The 16,429-nt window shown below is 39.9% G+C and overlaps 1 protein-coding gene across 2 annotated transcripts in view; it reads left to right on the top strand.

Moving 5' to 3' along the window:
- Positions 1–16,283, top strand: part of LOC114443368 (ras-specific guanine nucleotide-releasing factor RalGPS1-like) — a 45,691-nt gene extending 29,408 nt beyond the window's left edge. The window contains exons 9-21 of one of the 2 annotated variants that reach the window (XR_003671433.1): positions 356–493; positions 1,635–1,728; positions 4,670–4,737; positions 10,687–10,813; positions 11,006–11,157; positions 11,255–11,303; positions 11,620–11,700; positions 12,209–12,314; positions 12,407–12,499; positions 12,634–12,739; positions 12,975–13,066; positions 13,325–14,427; positions 14,809–16,283. Coding sequence is in view for 1 of the 2 variants with exons in the window: in XM_028417312.1 (XP_028273113.1) it covers positions 356–493; positions 1,635–1,728; positions 4,670–4,737; positions 10,687–10,813; positions 11,006–11,157; positions 11,255–11,303; positions 11,620–11,700; positions 12,209–12,314; positions 12,407–12,499; positions 12,634–12,739; positions 12,975–13,066; positions 13,325–13,354 (1,136 nt within the window). In the remaining variant the exon portion in view is untranslated. Of the gene's footprint in view, positions 1–355; positions 494–1,634; positions 1,729–4,669; positions 4,738–10,686; positions 10,814–11,005; positions 11,158–11,254; positions 11,304–11,619; positions 11,701–12,208; positions 12,315–12,406; positions 12,500–12,633; positions 12,740–12,974; positions 13,067–13,324 lie in introns of both variants that reach the window. The other variant, XM_028417312.1, reaches the window with a different exon arrangement.
- Positions 16,284–16,429: the final 146 nt, after the last annotated feature.

Raw genomic sequence — 16,429 nt, 5'->3', positions numbered from 1 at the left:
TGTGGAAACAGTCAAATGCATCGTTATATATGTGGTACCACATGCAGCACACTCTGTTTTGGCTCAGGCTGAGTATATAGTAACAGTTTAAACAAAGTAATTAAAACAGATTGTTGGAAAGTTGGTGACTCAACAAATGTTTTCCAGGTCATTTTTGCACATTTCATCTGCTCTGTTATTTCTCTCCTGTCTACCTTGAACATCCCATGTTCTGAGTAAATATGGTGTTTAATCATAAATACCTGATCAATAAAACAAAACAAACACATGTATGCTAGAAACATACTGTCTGATTTTCATCACATTTTCAGTATTTTGACATCACTATGTGACTGTCTTGTGCCGTTACTTTCAGGGATCTACCTGTTGGACATGATCTACATTGACTCAGCATATCCTGCGTCAGACAGTATCATAGAGACTGAGCAGCGAACCAATCAGATGAACAACCTCCTCAGAGTCATCTCCGACCTGCAGATGTCATGTAACTATGGTAAGAAAAGTAACATCATTAACACTACTCCGCAGCATCACGTAGTGCGTGGTTAATGGTCTTTCATAAAAGTGCATGTTGTATAGGCATATGTGGAAAAAGTGGTGCTAATATGTTCTCAGTGGCATCATTCTATACATGCAGACTAGACTACACGCTTGGAGAATATATCATTTTGAGCTTTCACAAATTCAGATATTTGTTTTGGTTGAAGCGAGGCAACTGAACTTGTAGAGCTTTCTTGAAGACGTTATGCTGCTTCTCCAAGCACTCAAGAAAAGCCCAGTTGCCTCGCTTCCAACCCTTTGAATGTAAATGACCTGGATGACTGAGAATCTTCATCACCATTCAGGTACCAGTATTTGAATTTGTGTGTTGTGTGGTATTTGAGTGTAATGTTGTACACACTGCCCCTACGAAACATTGTTATTGACATAGAATATAATGCAATGTATAACAAATCACCAATAACTATAAATCCAACCTCTCATTGTGTCAATCCAAATAGAGCCCTGTGGTTCACAAATGAGTTTCTGATGTGTAAATGTGATTATATCAAACTGTTTGCTAGCCAGTGTATACACAATCAGCAAACACATCAAACTGGCCAGCATTACTAAACAGTTTGCAGTGAAGACTTGGAGGGTCTTCCAGATCAGCTTGATGTAACTGTATGATGATATCATTGTTTTTCAAAAACCTCATTCTGTAGACTCTGTACTCTGTTTCTCCACAAAGTGGACTATCTATTGGTAGCTAGTCTTTTCAGGCTGAGCTTCACATGTCAAATATCAATTTGTACTATGTGCACTGTGACATATTTCCATATGTTATTAACCCTTTCCATATTTTCAGGGCCTGTCAATCTTTTCAATGCCTGCTATACAGTTTATCACAATCCCTGTGTAACCTGGCTGTTTTTTCTGTTTAGGAGTTACATACACTAAGGCAGAAAAATAATGTCTCAAAACATGAACCCACAGAAACCCTGGAGTCCAAAGTCCTGAATAGAAAATAAAAAACAGCGTTGTCTGTTGTGTGGAGCTTTGTTCAGACATTTTGTTAATAGGAATTGAATCCAGCTTCTTTTTTATTTGCGTTGTGTCAGTTAAATGTAACTTTTTCCAACCATTTTTTTCAGATCACTTGGTGACGCTGCCACACGTTCAGAAGTATCTGTTGTCAGTTCGTTACATAGAGGAGCTGCAGAAGTTTGTAGAGGATGACAACTTCAAGTAAGTTTTATCACTACTCACAGCATAGAATTTTGTTTTGAGCATGTCCAAATGTTGTGATGGATACCTAACCAACATTTTATTGAATACCGTGTCCACTCGCACAAGCTTTTTTCGAGAATGGAAAGATGGAAGTGGGTGTAAAATTGATGGGGGTCAATTCACAGGAAGCAGGATGGAAAACGACAGGCAGCAGGTTTTATCTTTCTCCACAGGGAGTTTATTCATCCAGCAGGCACTGATGACTTTCTCAGGCTGTGTCTCAGTTCCTCTGCTTAGAAACAGGCTTGGCTGTCTGTCACAGCTTGCGACACTTTAGATGGAATGTAGCTGTGAATTATCTGGGTGCAACATCATTTCACTTGTTTGATTATACATAGTCTCTGTTTCTTAGCCTTACTGTTAACAGACCTGAGTTTTGATGTGGACATGGATCACATATCTGCCATATTGATCATGAAATGTGAGAGTTTGGCCATGAGAGCAAAACAGTGAGCTATTAGTGACTAAAATGGAAACAATTACAAAATGGGAACTACTATGCTATATTGTGTCGTCAATATTGTTCCTATTTTTTTAAAGGAATTTTTAATCATCATCTTTTATGGTGACTTACCAGAATAAAGGTGTAGAATAAGAATATTTTGTTTGGTTTTGGGTGGCACTCCATCATTATAATGTCCAGGTCAGTTTACACAGACAGAGTTTAAGTTGCCAAAATGCCCATCCTATATAAACGTTTGCTGCAGCCATCCACACTTTGCAAGTAGATAAAGACAAATAGCCTATGCTGAGCCTTTTAGAGGGCACTGTTGACCTGCACTCTGACACCAGAGGAAATACACTTTCCAGACCTATGTGTTAGAATCAGAGTGAAGTGTGAGAGGAGCTTTTTTGCAGGATGTGTGTAGGCGATTCCCCGGAGCTTTTCGCCAGCCTTGTCAGTCAATAATGTGTTAAAGCACAAGTCACTACAGGGTCAGCTGGCACCAGTAATAAGCAGTAAATCATCAGCTGCAGCTACATTTGCAGCTAGATGTTGATGAAAGTGAAATGTGGGGAAATGCACAAATGCATAGGACAAAACCCTGAATATCTATAAAAAGGCATTATGTTTTCAGGTTGTCCATCTGTCTGTCTGCCTTTTCCGTTCTTGTTTTTGGTACAGATGTTTACTTAAATTGGGGGTCAAAGGGTCATTGTCAGTGTGTTCTCAGAAAACACATTATTGACAATAACTTAACTGCAGGTACCTCTGCAGCCTTCAGGGAATTTCTTCAGACGCTTTCAGTGGGACTCACAGGATGAAATGACTACAATTTAGTGGTCACCAGTCAAAGGTACCTGTAACTTAAAAGAACAAATCTGCGTGACACAGCTCCTGTTGTGAATGCTATATTGGTCAGTCACAGACCATTACTAATGACAGCACAAACAGAGAGAAGACCAGGCTCCTTGTATGATGTAATGCGGGCATTACACATGACAGGCTGTTTGAAGTTCGCATGTCACTCCACTCTGTTTTTCTTTGGCACACACAAGTCATTCGTAAACACACCAAAGCCACTCTCACTAACTAATGACTATTTTACCCACAGTGCCTTCCACCCAAATACTGTGCTATGAAAATACTTTCCTAATGTGGTGAGCAGTGGCAGATTCCTGTTTACCAAGGAACAAATTTTTACTGGAATGATTCTTGTTTCTCTTAGACCAAACTGAGCATGTGCAGACAGTGGGAGAGGCTGGATAGGTCTTTCCCAAAAGAATATTGTAATAAAGCCCAAAGGGCCAGTAACAAACCCCAAAGCTTTCAACTACATTATAAGCGTGATGCTGTTAAAATAAAATGGAATACATAGGCCGTTCCACTTCTGTTTTTACTTCTGTGTATGCCTCAGTGCCTCAGTGATTTGAATGGAAGTGTTCTGGTCACTCAGGTTCCATAGAAGCAGCCCTCTTGTAAAACATCACACTGTCCTAGTAAATATTTTTCAACCAAAGTTTATCTTCCAAAGGAAATAGTATGTTAAAAGTGAATGATGTCAGAGATGGGGATAAATTACCAAAAAAGCTGGCTGACATGGGTTCACTGGCTAGGTGTCAGTCATGTAGAGCCTTAACCCTGTTGGGGCTTTCCATGGTTGAGGAGAATTAGATCAGAGTGCAGATTCATGAATGTTGATTCCTGTGTGGAGGTTGCACATCCACGAGATGTACATTGCATCATAAAGCTAATGTGGAGCAGCAAATCCAGCTTTTTAATGGAACCACAGATGTAACCATGTGATGCACCATCAAATTTAAGAGTATAGCACTTGTTCCATGCTTGCATGATTTTTAGAAAGTTTGTGTATGGAACAAAGCCTGTGCTGCCGTTGAATGAGAAGTGCTTTTACTTCTTCTCCACTCTATTTAAGTTACTGGCTTTGCATATAATTAAAGACAGACTGACAAATGCAACTGGAATGTCTTTGTGTAGACAGACCTTTAGAAGCCTCAAGTCAATAACAAGCAAAGTTAAATTCAGATTAAAGTTGGCCTGAAAGTATGTACACAGAGAACCCCATGTTTTTTTATATATAATGAACTCACTTTTTCAGGGGACTGAGCCTGAGCCAGCCTACCTGTTACATCACACAGAAAACAGCATGCTCAGTTATGTAATGCTTAGTTAGACAAGCTGGTTCTGATTTCTCTTAAATGATTTTTGGTAAACAAATTGCAGCTGTCCTAAAAAGGCCTTTGACCAGTTTTGTCAGATTTTCACTTTAAGATACACTGTTAATGGTTCAAAGACAAAGTTTATACCTACTTTATTTTCTGGCTAATTAACTCTGTAATTGACCTGTTGGAGTAGTTAGTGTGTGCATGCACATGTCTTTATGTGTGGACAGTAGATAGTATCTGCTGTGTCTGATGGAAACCATTTGTGTTGCAGGCTGTCTCTGAAGATTGAACCTGGCAACAGTTCTCCTCGCATCGCCTCCTCTAAAGAAGACCTGGCAGGTAAGATACACGTGACAGAAGTACACTAATACAGCAACTTTCCAGTGACTTGTCACGGTGTTCAGTATCTGTTCCACATGATGATGTGCTCTGAAGGAACAAAAAAAATGGTATGCTCCAAAAATAATCAGATATCAACAATCCCACAATTAACTGTGAGTGGAAGCTCAGGGCTTACAGCAGCAGGGCAGCTCCCCAAGTTCAACAGTGTGGTCAGACATGAAGCTGTGCTTTGCTGCACTGCCATAGTGCCGACCAGCTGGTAGAGTCACACAGAGCTACTGCAGTAGTACTCAGCACTTCAAGCGTGTATTGTATAGACACTGGGTGAATACATTATTTACCCAGTGTGTCAAATCTCAACAAAAAAAAATAAAAATGTCATGCCTTAGGTTTGATCAAAGAAAACATCTTTTGACTAAAGTTGTATACTCTGTAACACTGTTTTCTTTTTAGAGCTTCTTGACCCATCACATTACATTTCACCACATTAAAAGTGCTTGGTTAGAGTGTTTAGCAGAAGCAAGACAGAAACAGTAAAACAAAAGAGAGAGAGAAGGAAGGGAAAAGAAGTAAGGCTTTGTTGGCTTATAAGGCCATGGATTAAATACAGCAATTTATTGATTTATTACATCACCTGCTCAGACCAGTGGATCCAATACTACAAAGGAAAGTGAGGAGACTGCTAATTAAAAGCCCCTTCCCATAAACAATCACACCGCCCTGAGTTCTTAGATCAATAATTACTTTTCCTTTCTGTGTTTTTAATGCTCTCATTTGTCTTTTTTGGTCCTGAAAGATACATGTTTTGAGATAAGTTTTCATTGCTTTTTATTTGGCAAGTAGTTTAATAGAAAATAGAGAGAAACCTAAAGAGCCTTGAGGTACTCCACACAATTACAGATGGAAAAACACATGTGATCTACCTAAATTGAGAGCCCGTCAAAGTAGGCTGTGGTTTGATTAAAAAATAAATGCACATAGTGGTCTTTAGATCTCGGCAGAATGGTTAGTCACAGCTTACTTCAGGCCTAGTTAGTTACAGCATGTTTGGGTATTGATTTCATTTGATTGACTTGGAAAATAAACAGCAGAGAGCTTGCTGGATGTCATGGTAGGACTACACAAACAACCCAACAGTGTCAGTGTCATTTCCTTCCTTTACTGCTTGTCTCCGATCCTCACTCCCTTCTCTGTTCCATGAAGTGGCCGCGGAGGTGACAGACTGCAGTTAACATGTTGCACTGTGAACTCTGCAGACAGACGAGTGCTGTGGGAGCTGAGTGTAAGGTTCCATAAGAACGGACACTTCACTTTCTTTACTGTATTTTCCTTTCCTTTGCCGAGAAGAGGTTTTGAGTGGGCGGAGGTGATGTAATGCAGCAGGAACAAGCCAAGAGTTGGATGTAGGTCAAGATAATAAAGAGGGATAAACCCAGAACCACATCAAAAAAAACAGCACACCACTCTGTAGGCGTCTGTGTGCAAGCTGCACTTTCATCTACACATACTGTATGTCAGAGAACATTCAGCATGGATATGGTGTAACTATCATCAGTCTCACGTTTAAGAAAGGCAACCAGCTGTGAAATTATGAAATGATTTCAAATTGGATTAATAGTGAAATCATCAGCAGATTAGTTAACGAACAAAACAACTTAGGTGATTGTTTAGTTATTTGAGTTGTAATGTAATAAATAAACCTGCTCCAGGCAAAATATTTAATTTGTTCAGCTCTTTATTTATTTTGGGCTCTCGTGTTGGAATTTGAATTCCAACACATTATATCCAGCATAATAGGTTGGAATTAGCTAAACTAAAGGGAATTCCAGCAGTGCTGCATTCTACAGCCACACCATATTTCAGAATCATGTATATTCATCCCTCATAATTATGACATACTACATTTTGAATCATTAGATACAACAAAAGTGTACCAATGATTAAATGTAGTCATCAGCCTTACAAATAGCAATAATGTGGAGTGTGGGTGGTGAAGATGGAGTTATAAGTTTTCATTTCATAGGTTTGTAGATATTTCAGTTCATACATAACATGCTGGCACAAGTTGTTGAGGATTTCAGAAGAATAGATATTACAGAGCCTGACTGTCTTAAAAAAGTTACACAGCAGGGATCAATAAAAACTTTGCTGTGGTGGTTTGACCTCAATAACAAACATGTATCAAACTGACTGGTTAAAATAATTTTAGATAAATAAACTTTATTATTGATCATAGACAGTTGGGCTAGTTAATTCATAACTTGAGCCTATAGCTACATTGAGCTAGCGGCTGACTAAAATGTCCCATGAGCAAGTTAACGATGCAGTTAATAGTAGTTTAACAGCAGCTACATGTCGGCCATTGATCTTTTTCCATAGACTCATGTCTCACAGACTTGCCAGCCACATGGTGGGATTGTTTGTAATGCTTACCATAGTAACTGCTATTTTTCTCTCTCTTTACCACTTATCACACAATTTTGTATAATTTCCATCTAGATAATGAATCTTTATAGAGTCATTAGGCGCTTGTCACTGGACTGGCTGGAGGGGGCTGTGCAGTCAAAGAAAAGAAGGGAAGGTTTTAATTTCAGCACATGCTAATCACAAAAGCGTCCTTCACTGCCAGCGGTGTAACGTGCTGTAGTCATTGCAATACTCAGGACGTCAGTGAATCACTTGGGAGGGAAGCATGTGTCTGATCCATTACATGGAAAAGTTTGGCTGGAAACGGTGTGTTGCCTCGGGGTGAACTGTTGGTTTCTGTCACTGTGACAGATATATCTGCTCAGTTTGTGGTTATCATTAACAGATTATTTTCCCTTAGAAAGAAATATTTTCCTCATTATGACACACCAGCTTATTTTGTAATAAACCTTTTTTTCTTATGAGTTTTGATGTGATTAGGTTTTACATGTTATGAAGAGAAAATTACCCATAAGTCACTGAGTACATGAGTGCAAAATATCACAGGTCATATTATGTCTTATTCATCTTTTTAACTTTGTTTCATCAGTCCATGTATATTTTACAGACAGCAGCTTGTGTTATTATTACACTGTAATATCCACAACTGCTGCAGGTGGATGTATGTTTATTAACTCGGTCTCTGCAACACTGGAAGTTTGTTACATTACTTGATGATGTGTGGGTGACTCGATGTGCAGCCGTACGGTTCAATATTACATTGACAATTGTGGTATCCCCAGCAGAGTTAAACATGTCTTTGTGTGACTTCTTTCCCTTTTATTCACTAAATGGAAACAGTTGTCCTGAGTTAACATGTACATTCATTTGTTCTGACTTGATTGAAAAAACTTGTGTGCCAAATCATTCTGACCGCTCACATGTAATATGAACAACATTGATTATTTCGTGCTAAAAAGTCCAAGTTTCTGGGATATATTAGACTTCAAGTGAACAGTCATTTCTCATTGTCAGTGTGTTGGGTGTAGCAGAAATGGCAGCTTGTGCAAAGTCCAGGCCTTGCAGGGTCGGAGAACCAAAGATTCTTCGTGTTTTGGCTCATGAGTGTGTATGACTGTCAAGGATCAGGATGTCTCATCAGTGCATAATGACAGCTGATGGTTCTCTTCTCATGCCTGCAGATGGTCATTTGCAGTTACATAACAAGGCAGAGAAGGCCTGTTCTGGCTGTTGGTCTTTTGGCTCTGTCAGTATAAACAAGTCTCATGCACCTCACAGATTGCCAAACAGAGGAATTTGGTTTACTCACTTTCTCCATGTCAGTGTACAATGGTGCAGTGAACTGAACAGAACATGTGCAAGGACAAAAACAAGAGAAATCCCATGTGACACAGCCTTTTTATGCAATTAATACATCACCATTATGCTGTGCATGTATGAGCAGGGAGAAGCCCTCTGATGCCTTTTTAAAACTTGAGCCATTATCACCCTGAGTGTATTAGATCATTTGATTGATTAAGTTCCATAAATCTTCTATTTTGGGAAGCTTATGACTGAGCTCCTCGTGACTGAAGTTTTAGAACACAGTCTGGTTAATTCAACCAAGCTGTTCTGTAATGTCTTAGCAGCAGTTCAAGTAGCTGAGTAAGCACACGTGTACTATGAGATGAGAGTGAGCGTCAGTCACTACAGTATGACCTTTGAATTGGACATGTCCAGTTGTTTCCTGTGCGTTATTCAACCTGCCAGTCCTTTGTGTACAGAGGTTTGAGACACATTGCATGTTTGGACTCTTAGCAGTCACACAATACTATCAGTGAGGCATCTGATCTGCCTCAGTCATACTCCAGGCTCCACAGCACAGTCTGTGATTACATAAAGAAACAGCAGACATTGCATCACCTGCAACATAAATAAAAATTACTCATGGCAGTGTTTTTGAAAGCAACTTACCGTAACTTTACTTTGGTATAGTACTAGAGACAAAAACATGACTAATGTGCTGTTGGTTCTTTGTGCCATAACAACAGCCCTGATTTGCACCAAGGGGTTAGCAAAGGATCCTTTTAAGTGCTGTGACTTCTGACATAGAGCTACCGTAGTTCAGACTTGTTCCAGCATATTTCCCACCACCCGGCCCATGGTTTCGTATTCCTCCCATAAACTCTGTAGTATATAAGATGCTACGGCCCAGACATATGTGCACAACATCTGACCCTTAAAAAGGGTTAGATTTAAGTTCATTATTTAATTGTTTTGGCTCAAAGCCTATTGAAATTAATGTTTATTTTTTGTGATCTTTGCTACATACTGGATCAAGTATATGAGTCTGAACTCTTCATGAAGACAAAATATAAAGACTGTATAACATAAATGGGGTTTTAAAGTAAAGATTAATATTGTCCATAGATAGACCGTAGACTTGTTCACTTAATGGAAACAGTTGAACACTGAGAATAAGCTGAGTGTGCACTTTTCCAGAGCATGATGTACAGCCTTAAGCAGCCGTTTAATAATTAAGCTAAATTAGGCAGCATCATCTCCAGAGGGATCCCATTATCTCACCACATCACACAGATTTCTTTCATTTTAACTTTAATGCATTATTGGTTATGATTATAAAATTATGAATAGTCAAACTTTTTGTTTTGTTGGATGGAAATGTTCTAATTTGAGCAGGATTCATCATCAGAGGGTGTCTGTGTTTCACCGAGGGGAAAAAAGCACCCCACATCCTACTTTTCATGAGGCCCTGAAGGTTCACAGTACTTCATACACATCCAAAGTGTTCCAAGCTGATCATGCTGAACACAGACAGCTTTGCCGGGTCCAAACTGGTCACGTCTACCTGATTGAATGGCCCCAGTGGGATTCCAGTGAGAGTGACTCAGAGGTTCCACTGGAACAAGAGCCACGTAGCAACACTGCATCAATTCAGCAGCAGTTCTAACAGGAGGCAGAGCTGCAGCCGGACTGTTGATAGGATTATGTGGGCAGACCTCATACAGTAACTGTGTATATAACTTGTGGATAGTTACTACACTGGTCCCTGATGTCAATAAAGATTTGTAAGGAAAGGTTCTTTCGGTGTTCACTGGCTCCATCTATTGGCTAAGGTGACCAGCAACATAATGTGTGCTAACAGCCTGCACAGATCATTATACACCCTTAGAGGGAAAACTGCAGGGGAATAAAGAACATATATGTATTTTTATGTGCTCTACTCTTTTCTCACCATGATGGTGGTGTAAGAGAAGGTTTTATAAGATCAAATGTGTGAAACAAGAAAAGTGTGGGGTAAAAACAGAATTGTGAGGGAGGAGGAAAATCCCCTGTGGGGACTACACTTCTGTTATCTGTTCTGTTTTCTTACCCCACATTGAAGGCTTTTAAATTCTATGATAGATGTCGAGGCCAAAACTAATTTATGACAGGTCCTACTAATAATTAAACTAGTTTAAAAAAATATATTAGTTGTAATAGGTATAGCCTAATGATGACCTCTTGTCTGTGTTTCAGGTCTGTCTGAGGTTTCTGTCTCTATGAGGTATAACAGGCGGCCCACGTGCCCTGATGCCTCGGTGGGTGTCCACATCCCCACCCCTCCTCCCTCTCACCACAGGAAGAGCCACAGTCTAGGAAACAAGTGAGTACAACAGGCCTTTTACATTAATGCAACACTTAAATATTTCCACAAGTCATTTCACATGTAAGCCTAAAAAGTAAGGTTTGGGACATCTAGTGGTGGCCAGTTGAAACTACAACAGCATTGATAAAGTGTTTCTAAAAATGAAATCTGCACTGTGACTATGGTCTCATGGATGATCTCTGTCCACAGCATGATGTGTCAGTACGGCATGTCAGAGAGCAGGAGTGCCACGTTTCCTATAGAGAAAGCCCGACACCTGCTGGATGACAGCTTCTTAGAGTCTCAGAGCCCGGTCAGAAATGATCCACACAGTACATCTGTGTCAAACGGCCTCTCATTAGGTATGTGTATATATTGTGTTCTTTCAGAACTATAGTATTATTTTTATTATATAAAATTGTGTTTCATGCTTCATTGATTTCCTTTTTCCTCTGACAGGCAGCAGTGAGAGCTCATTTGGAGAGGAGCTGTCACCTGGAATGGAGAGGTGAGAACAGTCATCCAAACAGTACAGCAGTGAAATTTATTTGAATTTGTCTTAATAGTGTTCTTCAGTGTCACTATCAAATTTCATTCAAACTGATATCAGTGTATTTGAATGTTGCTAACATCCTACACGAATTGAAGCATACTGTATATCTGTGTTTGTCCCTGCAGTTTGATAGTTTGATAGTTAAAAATGAGTGCAGATGAAAACAAGCTCATAGTGGACAGTAGTCATGTGTCTCAGTAAAGACTTTGGCTAAACAAACGTAAACTTCCATGAGCCCCTCAGACTGACTGTGACAATGTGTGACAAACAGGGGCCGCATGTACGCAACACTGGGCCCCAACTGGAGGGTCCCGCTTCGCAACTCCCCCCGGAGCCGCAGCTATGTTTACAGGTACAGTGAAGTGGCAAGAATGATCATTAATTTTGTCATATATGATAATACTATAAACATGAAAACAGACATAATTGGACGTACATAGTCTATATTACTTCACATTAATAGTCATACTGTACAGTGTGAATAGCTGTAAGCTGCTTTTTTTAGGACTTAGTCACACCTTTAGCCTGCTTTATGTCACCGCTGCAGTCAGACTTTCAGCTTTTTGTTTTGTTTCTTTACCCACATTACCTGTATTTTACACATTTATCAAACTCCAAAGTAACCACACAGGACACCGGGCAATCTGTTTGTGTATTTATTAATGGAAATATGAAGTTCACCACTAAACCTCGGTTCTAAATGTGTGTTGCGTGTCTGTTTTCATGATGAGTTAACACACTGTATGCATTCTGTAGAACCACTCTGTCTCTGTCCTTCCACCTTTGTATTAAACTGACAATTACTCTCTAAACTATGATTGCTGCTGCAATTGCTGACAGTATTTAATCTCCATCCTCAGCTCCTCTGCTGCCAACTCCTGCTATGGATGCTGTGAGGCTGGCAGTGTAACCATTGAAGGGCCCCTGAGGAGGAAAACACTGCTGAAGGAGGGACGGAAGCCCAAGGTGTGCCGAGCTTTGAGATACCATTTGCATTCATGTCAGCTAATTTTAAAAAAGGATGAGAGTGAGTGAATGTCTTTTTTTATGTCTGGCAGTTGTCATCATGGACCAGATTCTGGATCAGTCTGTCTGGGTCAACACTGACATTCTATGGTGCCAAAGCACTGAGGGCCTCTGAGAGGAAACATGTAAGTGATCAGCAGGTTACTCATAGGCTGGGTTTGGTAGTCAGGGGAAGGGGAAGGTTTCTTCATGCCACAGAGGACTTGTGGAGTCAGGTTGTGTGTCTGATCCTTTCTTCTCCTTTGCTTGTTTGCTACAGTACAAGTCAAACCCCTGTAAGAAGGTGTGTGTGACTGGGTGGATGGTGGTGCTGCCAGATGACCCAGCCAGACCTAACATCTTCCAGCTCAACGACCCAGATAAAGGTCAGCCTCTCAAACACTAATAAACTTAAAAGCATTTTACCCTTTTCTCTTTTTATGTTTGCCTGTACAGTTTTTTGTCAGATCACTGCTATCATTTGATGAATACAAAAAAATGCCCAAATGTTCAGCATTTCACTCATAAGCAAATATAACACATACAGTAGGCTACATGAATCTTCAACATTTCTCTGAGTGATACCTAATTATCATATCTGTGTTTCAACACACTTCACAGGCAATGTTTACAAGTTCCAGACGGGATCCAGATTTTCTGCCATCATCTGGCACAAAAACCTGGAGGAGGCTTGTAGGAGCAGCAGACCTCAGGTAGGTTCAGCACACACACACTGCATTCTGTTTGGGTCAAAGGACAAAATTAATCATAAAAGTGAATGAATGAAGACTGACAGTGTGGAGGTCATTGCGTAATCAGTCAACAGACTTTTGTTTGATGTGATGAAAATAAGGCTTCTGGCCGGTGGCGGCTTCTGCAGACCCACAGAATGCTTCAGTGTTTTCACCCAGCACAGGTGAAGCTCGCCCTGGTTTAGTTTGTGAAGTTATTCTGTTCTGTTCTCTCCACAGATACCAGCAAACCTCATGTCATTCGAATGAGGGCAGCAATTAGCCAGCAGGACATTCAGAGTGCCAAACCTGTTTGTTTGGGAAGTACAGACTAAAGCATGAGGACTTTGATGGTATCTACTAAAGAGGAGGAGCCTCTGGATGTGTAACTGTGATGCTGTGTCCTTCACCAGGACTAATGTGAATCATCCGGCCAATGGAAGACTTTTGCTACGGTTGCATTCTTTCCTTGTTCACTGTCATTTGTTACGCTGCTAAAAAAAAATGTGAGCAAGCACATGGTTTCCTGGCCCACGTTGGGTTTCTGATTGGGTAAAAAAGTTGCTGGATAACAATGTTAGCCGACTGATGGCTGATGCCAATCTTGGGTTGAACAATCTTCAAATGGAGCTTCAGCATGGAGAGCTGAAAACGGACAGCTAACTAACAAAAATGGATGCCTACTTGTTTTGTTGTATAAAAGGATGAGAGAGTTAATTCAGCATTTCAACATCATCACTAGACAGAAAGAAAGAAGAGGACAGTAATGAACACCATCACACTGGTTAGTGATCAGCGCTGCAGACGTCCTCCCCCTCAGCCCTGTGGCATGCAGGCGGACTGAATTCACTCAAAACATTTGTGTCCACACAAAAACCAAACGGAGCCATGAAGTTTGCTTTAAGAGCCGATGTGAAGCTGTTGGATCAGTTTGTCTGTTCCCCCCCTCACTACCTCAGCTGGTAGTCGTCCTGTAAAAAGTGTTTGCTGATGTACATAACAAGGTTTACAGATTTAAAGCTTTTCTATCGAACAAATGTCACAAGCAGTCCTGAACAAGGTGATGATTAGTCAGTGCCAGCTGATGTCCACACCAGTGAATTTAAAGCAATTTACAGTGAAGTACCAAGTTTTCAACAATCAAGTGTGTGTAAATACTGTATTTATTTGTAAAAGAGTTTATTTTTTTGACAATTGGCTATCAAAAGGGAAATGGTTGGGTAGAGCCACCACCTGCTGCAGGAAGCTGCTCTTCAAAGACTCTCTTGGTGGGAAGCCACCCTAAAAGCTGGACTGATCCCCACTGAAGGACTGCAGGATACAGGAAGCCTGCACCAGCACTGGTACTGCAGAATAATGTGCTTCAAAAACAAAGTATTATATTAATTTTAAAGGGTAATTCTGCTTCATTTGAGCATGGATCAATCATACAAGTGATAATACTGCCCTCCATAGTAATAAGTGAAAGGAGTTCTGTCATTAATCATTTAAATAGTGGCCAAAACGATACAAATTCAGCCCCAGGTTGTAAATAAAGCAGAAGAATCCTTAATGTAAATCAAGGTAAACATTTACTAATAGATGTCACATTTCTAACCGTTCCTGTTGTAACTAATTGTAGCTGTCAGTCATTTTTATTAATCAGAGCAGTGGCAAAGATATTTAAAACGGGAATGATTTCATCTGATAGGTTTAATGTTCTTTGCTTGTTTTTGTTTTTTCAGAACTAATTTAATCTGTAACTGGACTGATCATCATGACTTCTGCAACCAGTGCAGTTGCAGTCAAATCATGTGGACTTTGTAGCTGATCATACAGAAAGTCATGCTGCTGTGAAGCAGGCCTCCAGACAGACCCTGGAACAGCCACTGAAGGTGAGAATCATTTAGTAGACTGTGGAAACTTGCTTGGATGCATACAGACATACATGTGTTTCTGTTTTGAAGTTAATATGTCGGTGAGTAAGAACATTTGGACCAGTATTAAAAAAATACCATTTAGATTGCCTGAGATTATAATTCCAAATTCAAATTCGGTTTGTGTCTTTAATGGTGGCGTGACTGTCTCTATGATCAGTACTAATTACACACATTCTCACCACTCATTGCCTGTGAATGACTGTGCCTGTTTCTGGTGGGTGCAGGTCAGCTGTCACTCTGCTGTTGTACAGTACACTCAGTTTTATAATTTATTTCCTGTGTGACCAGAGTCAGGATCATAAGTGTGTTTCCAGTATGGGTTACAATCAGATGGACTGAGGTCATTATTCCATCTAAATGTAGGCTAAACACCTGAACCTGCTGACATTCACACTGATCTGACTCTGGGGAAGACCAGAATGATGGTGATATTCTTTCTCTTCTGTGTGTTAGGCTGGAGTAAAGATATATGTAACTGTGTACCATAAAATATCTAATTCTGTTGTGAAACAGAGTGCTTTATATACATATATATATATATATATGAATAACCATAATGTAGCAGAGAAAATACCTGACATGAAATGTTTTTTTCCTAACATCACACTGATCACTAATGTCCAACTGCGACCACAACTGCCAGTGCTCTCTGATAATGAAGGAAATAAAATGTATTTATTGTTATTGCCATGTTTTCAGTGAGGGGGTTCAGATCAGGACTCAGAGCTGTACAGTGTGTTGTTTCAGTGATTTAATTGAAGCCAATGCTAATGGACGATTGATTACAGCAGCGTCTGAACTGTATGTTTTTTTCCCCAGAGAATTTTTTTGGTAACATGTCAGCATGTGCACTCAGCCTTACTTGAGAACATGGCTGTATTTAAAGATGGCATTATGTCACCACTTCCCCCTCTGCCGTACAAAATGTAAAGTACCTTACATGCTGACTCATGAATCTAACACATGTAGAATACATTTTTTTCCACCACTGGCTTTTTTTTCTATGGCTGATCCAAATACATATGATCCAAATGTAGTTTGTACATACTTCTCAACTCTTTCACGAAGTATTCGAACAAGTATTGCTTTTCTGCTTCCTCAGATCTGAACATGCTTCTGTTTGTATCCACCTCCCCTGAGGAAGGACTGATTGTGTTCAATGGGACATTGCATGTGTTTTTTTTTTTTGTGGACAAACTTTCTAGTGTTGTAACTGTGAAAAAGACAACCACTGGGTTGTGATTATCAGTCTGTGATTATTTTGTTAAGTTATTTCTTACCATGGCATTGCTACACATTGCTGTATTTTTCAGCTTCAGACACTGAATTGGGAATAAAATTTATGTACAGAAGGTTGTAGACTGTGCAGAGTCCCGTTTGTAAGCCTGGGTAACCTTGGAATAACACATGTAAATCTATATTTATA

The sequence above is a fragment of the Parambassis ranga genome, chromosome 12 (genome assembly GCF_900634625.1).
Source record: "Parambassis ranga chromosome 12, fParRan2.1, whole genome shotgun sequence".
Lineage (NCBI taxonomy): Eukaryota > Metazoa > Chordata > Actinopteri > Ambassidae > Parambassis > Parambassis ranga.
This window is presented reverse-complemented; position numbering and strand designations above follow the sequence as displayed.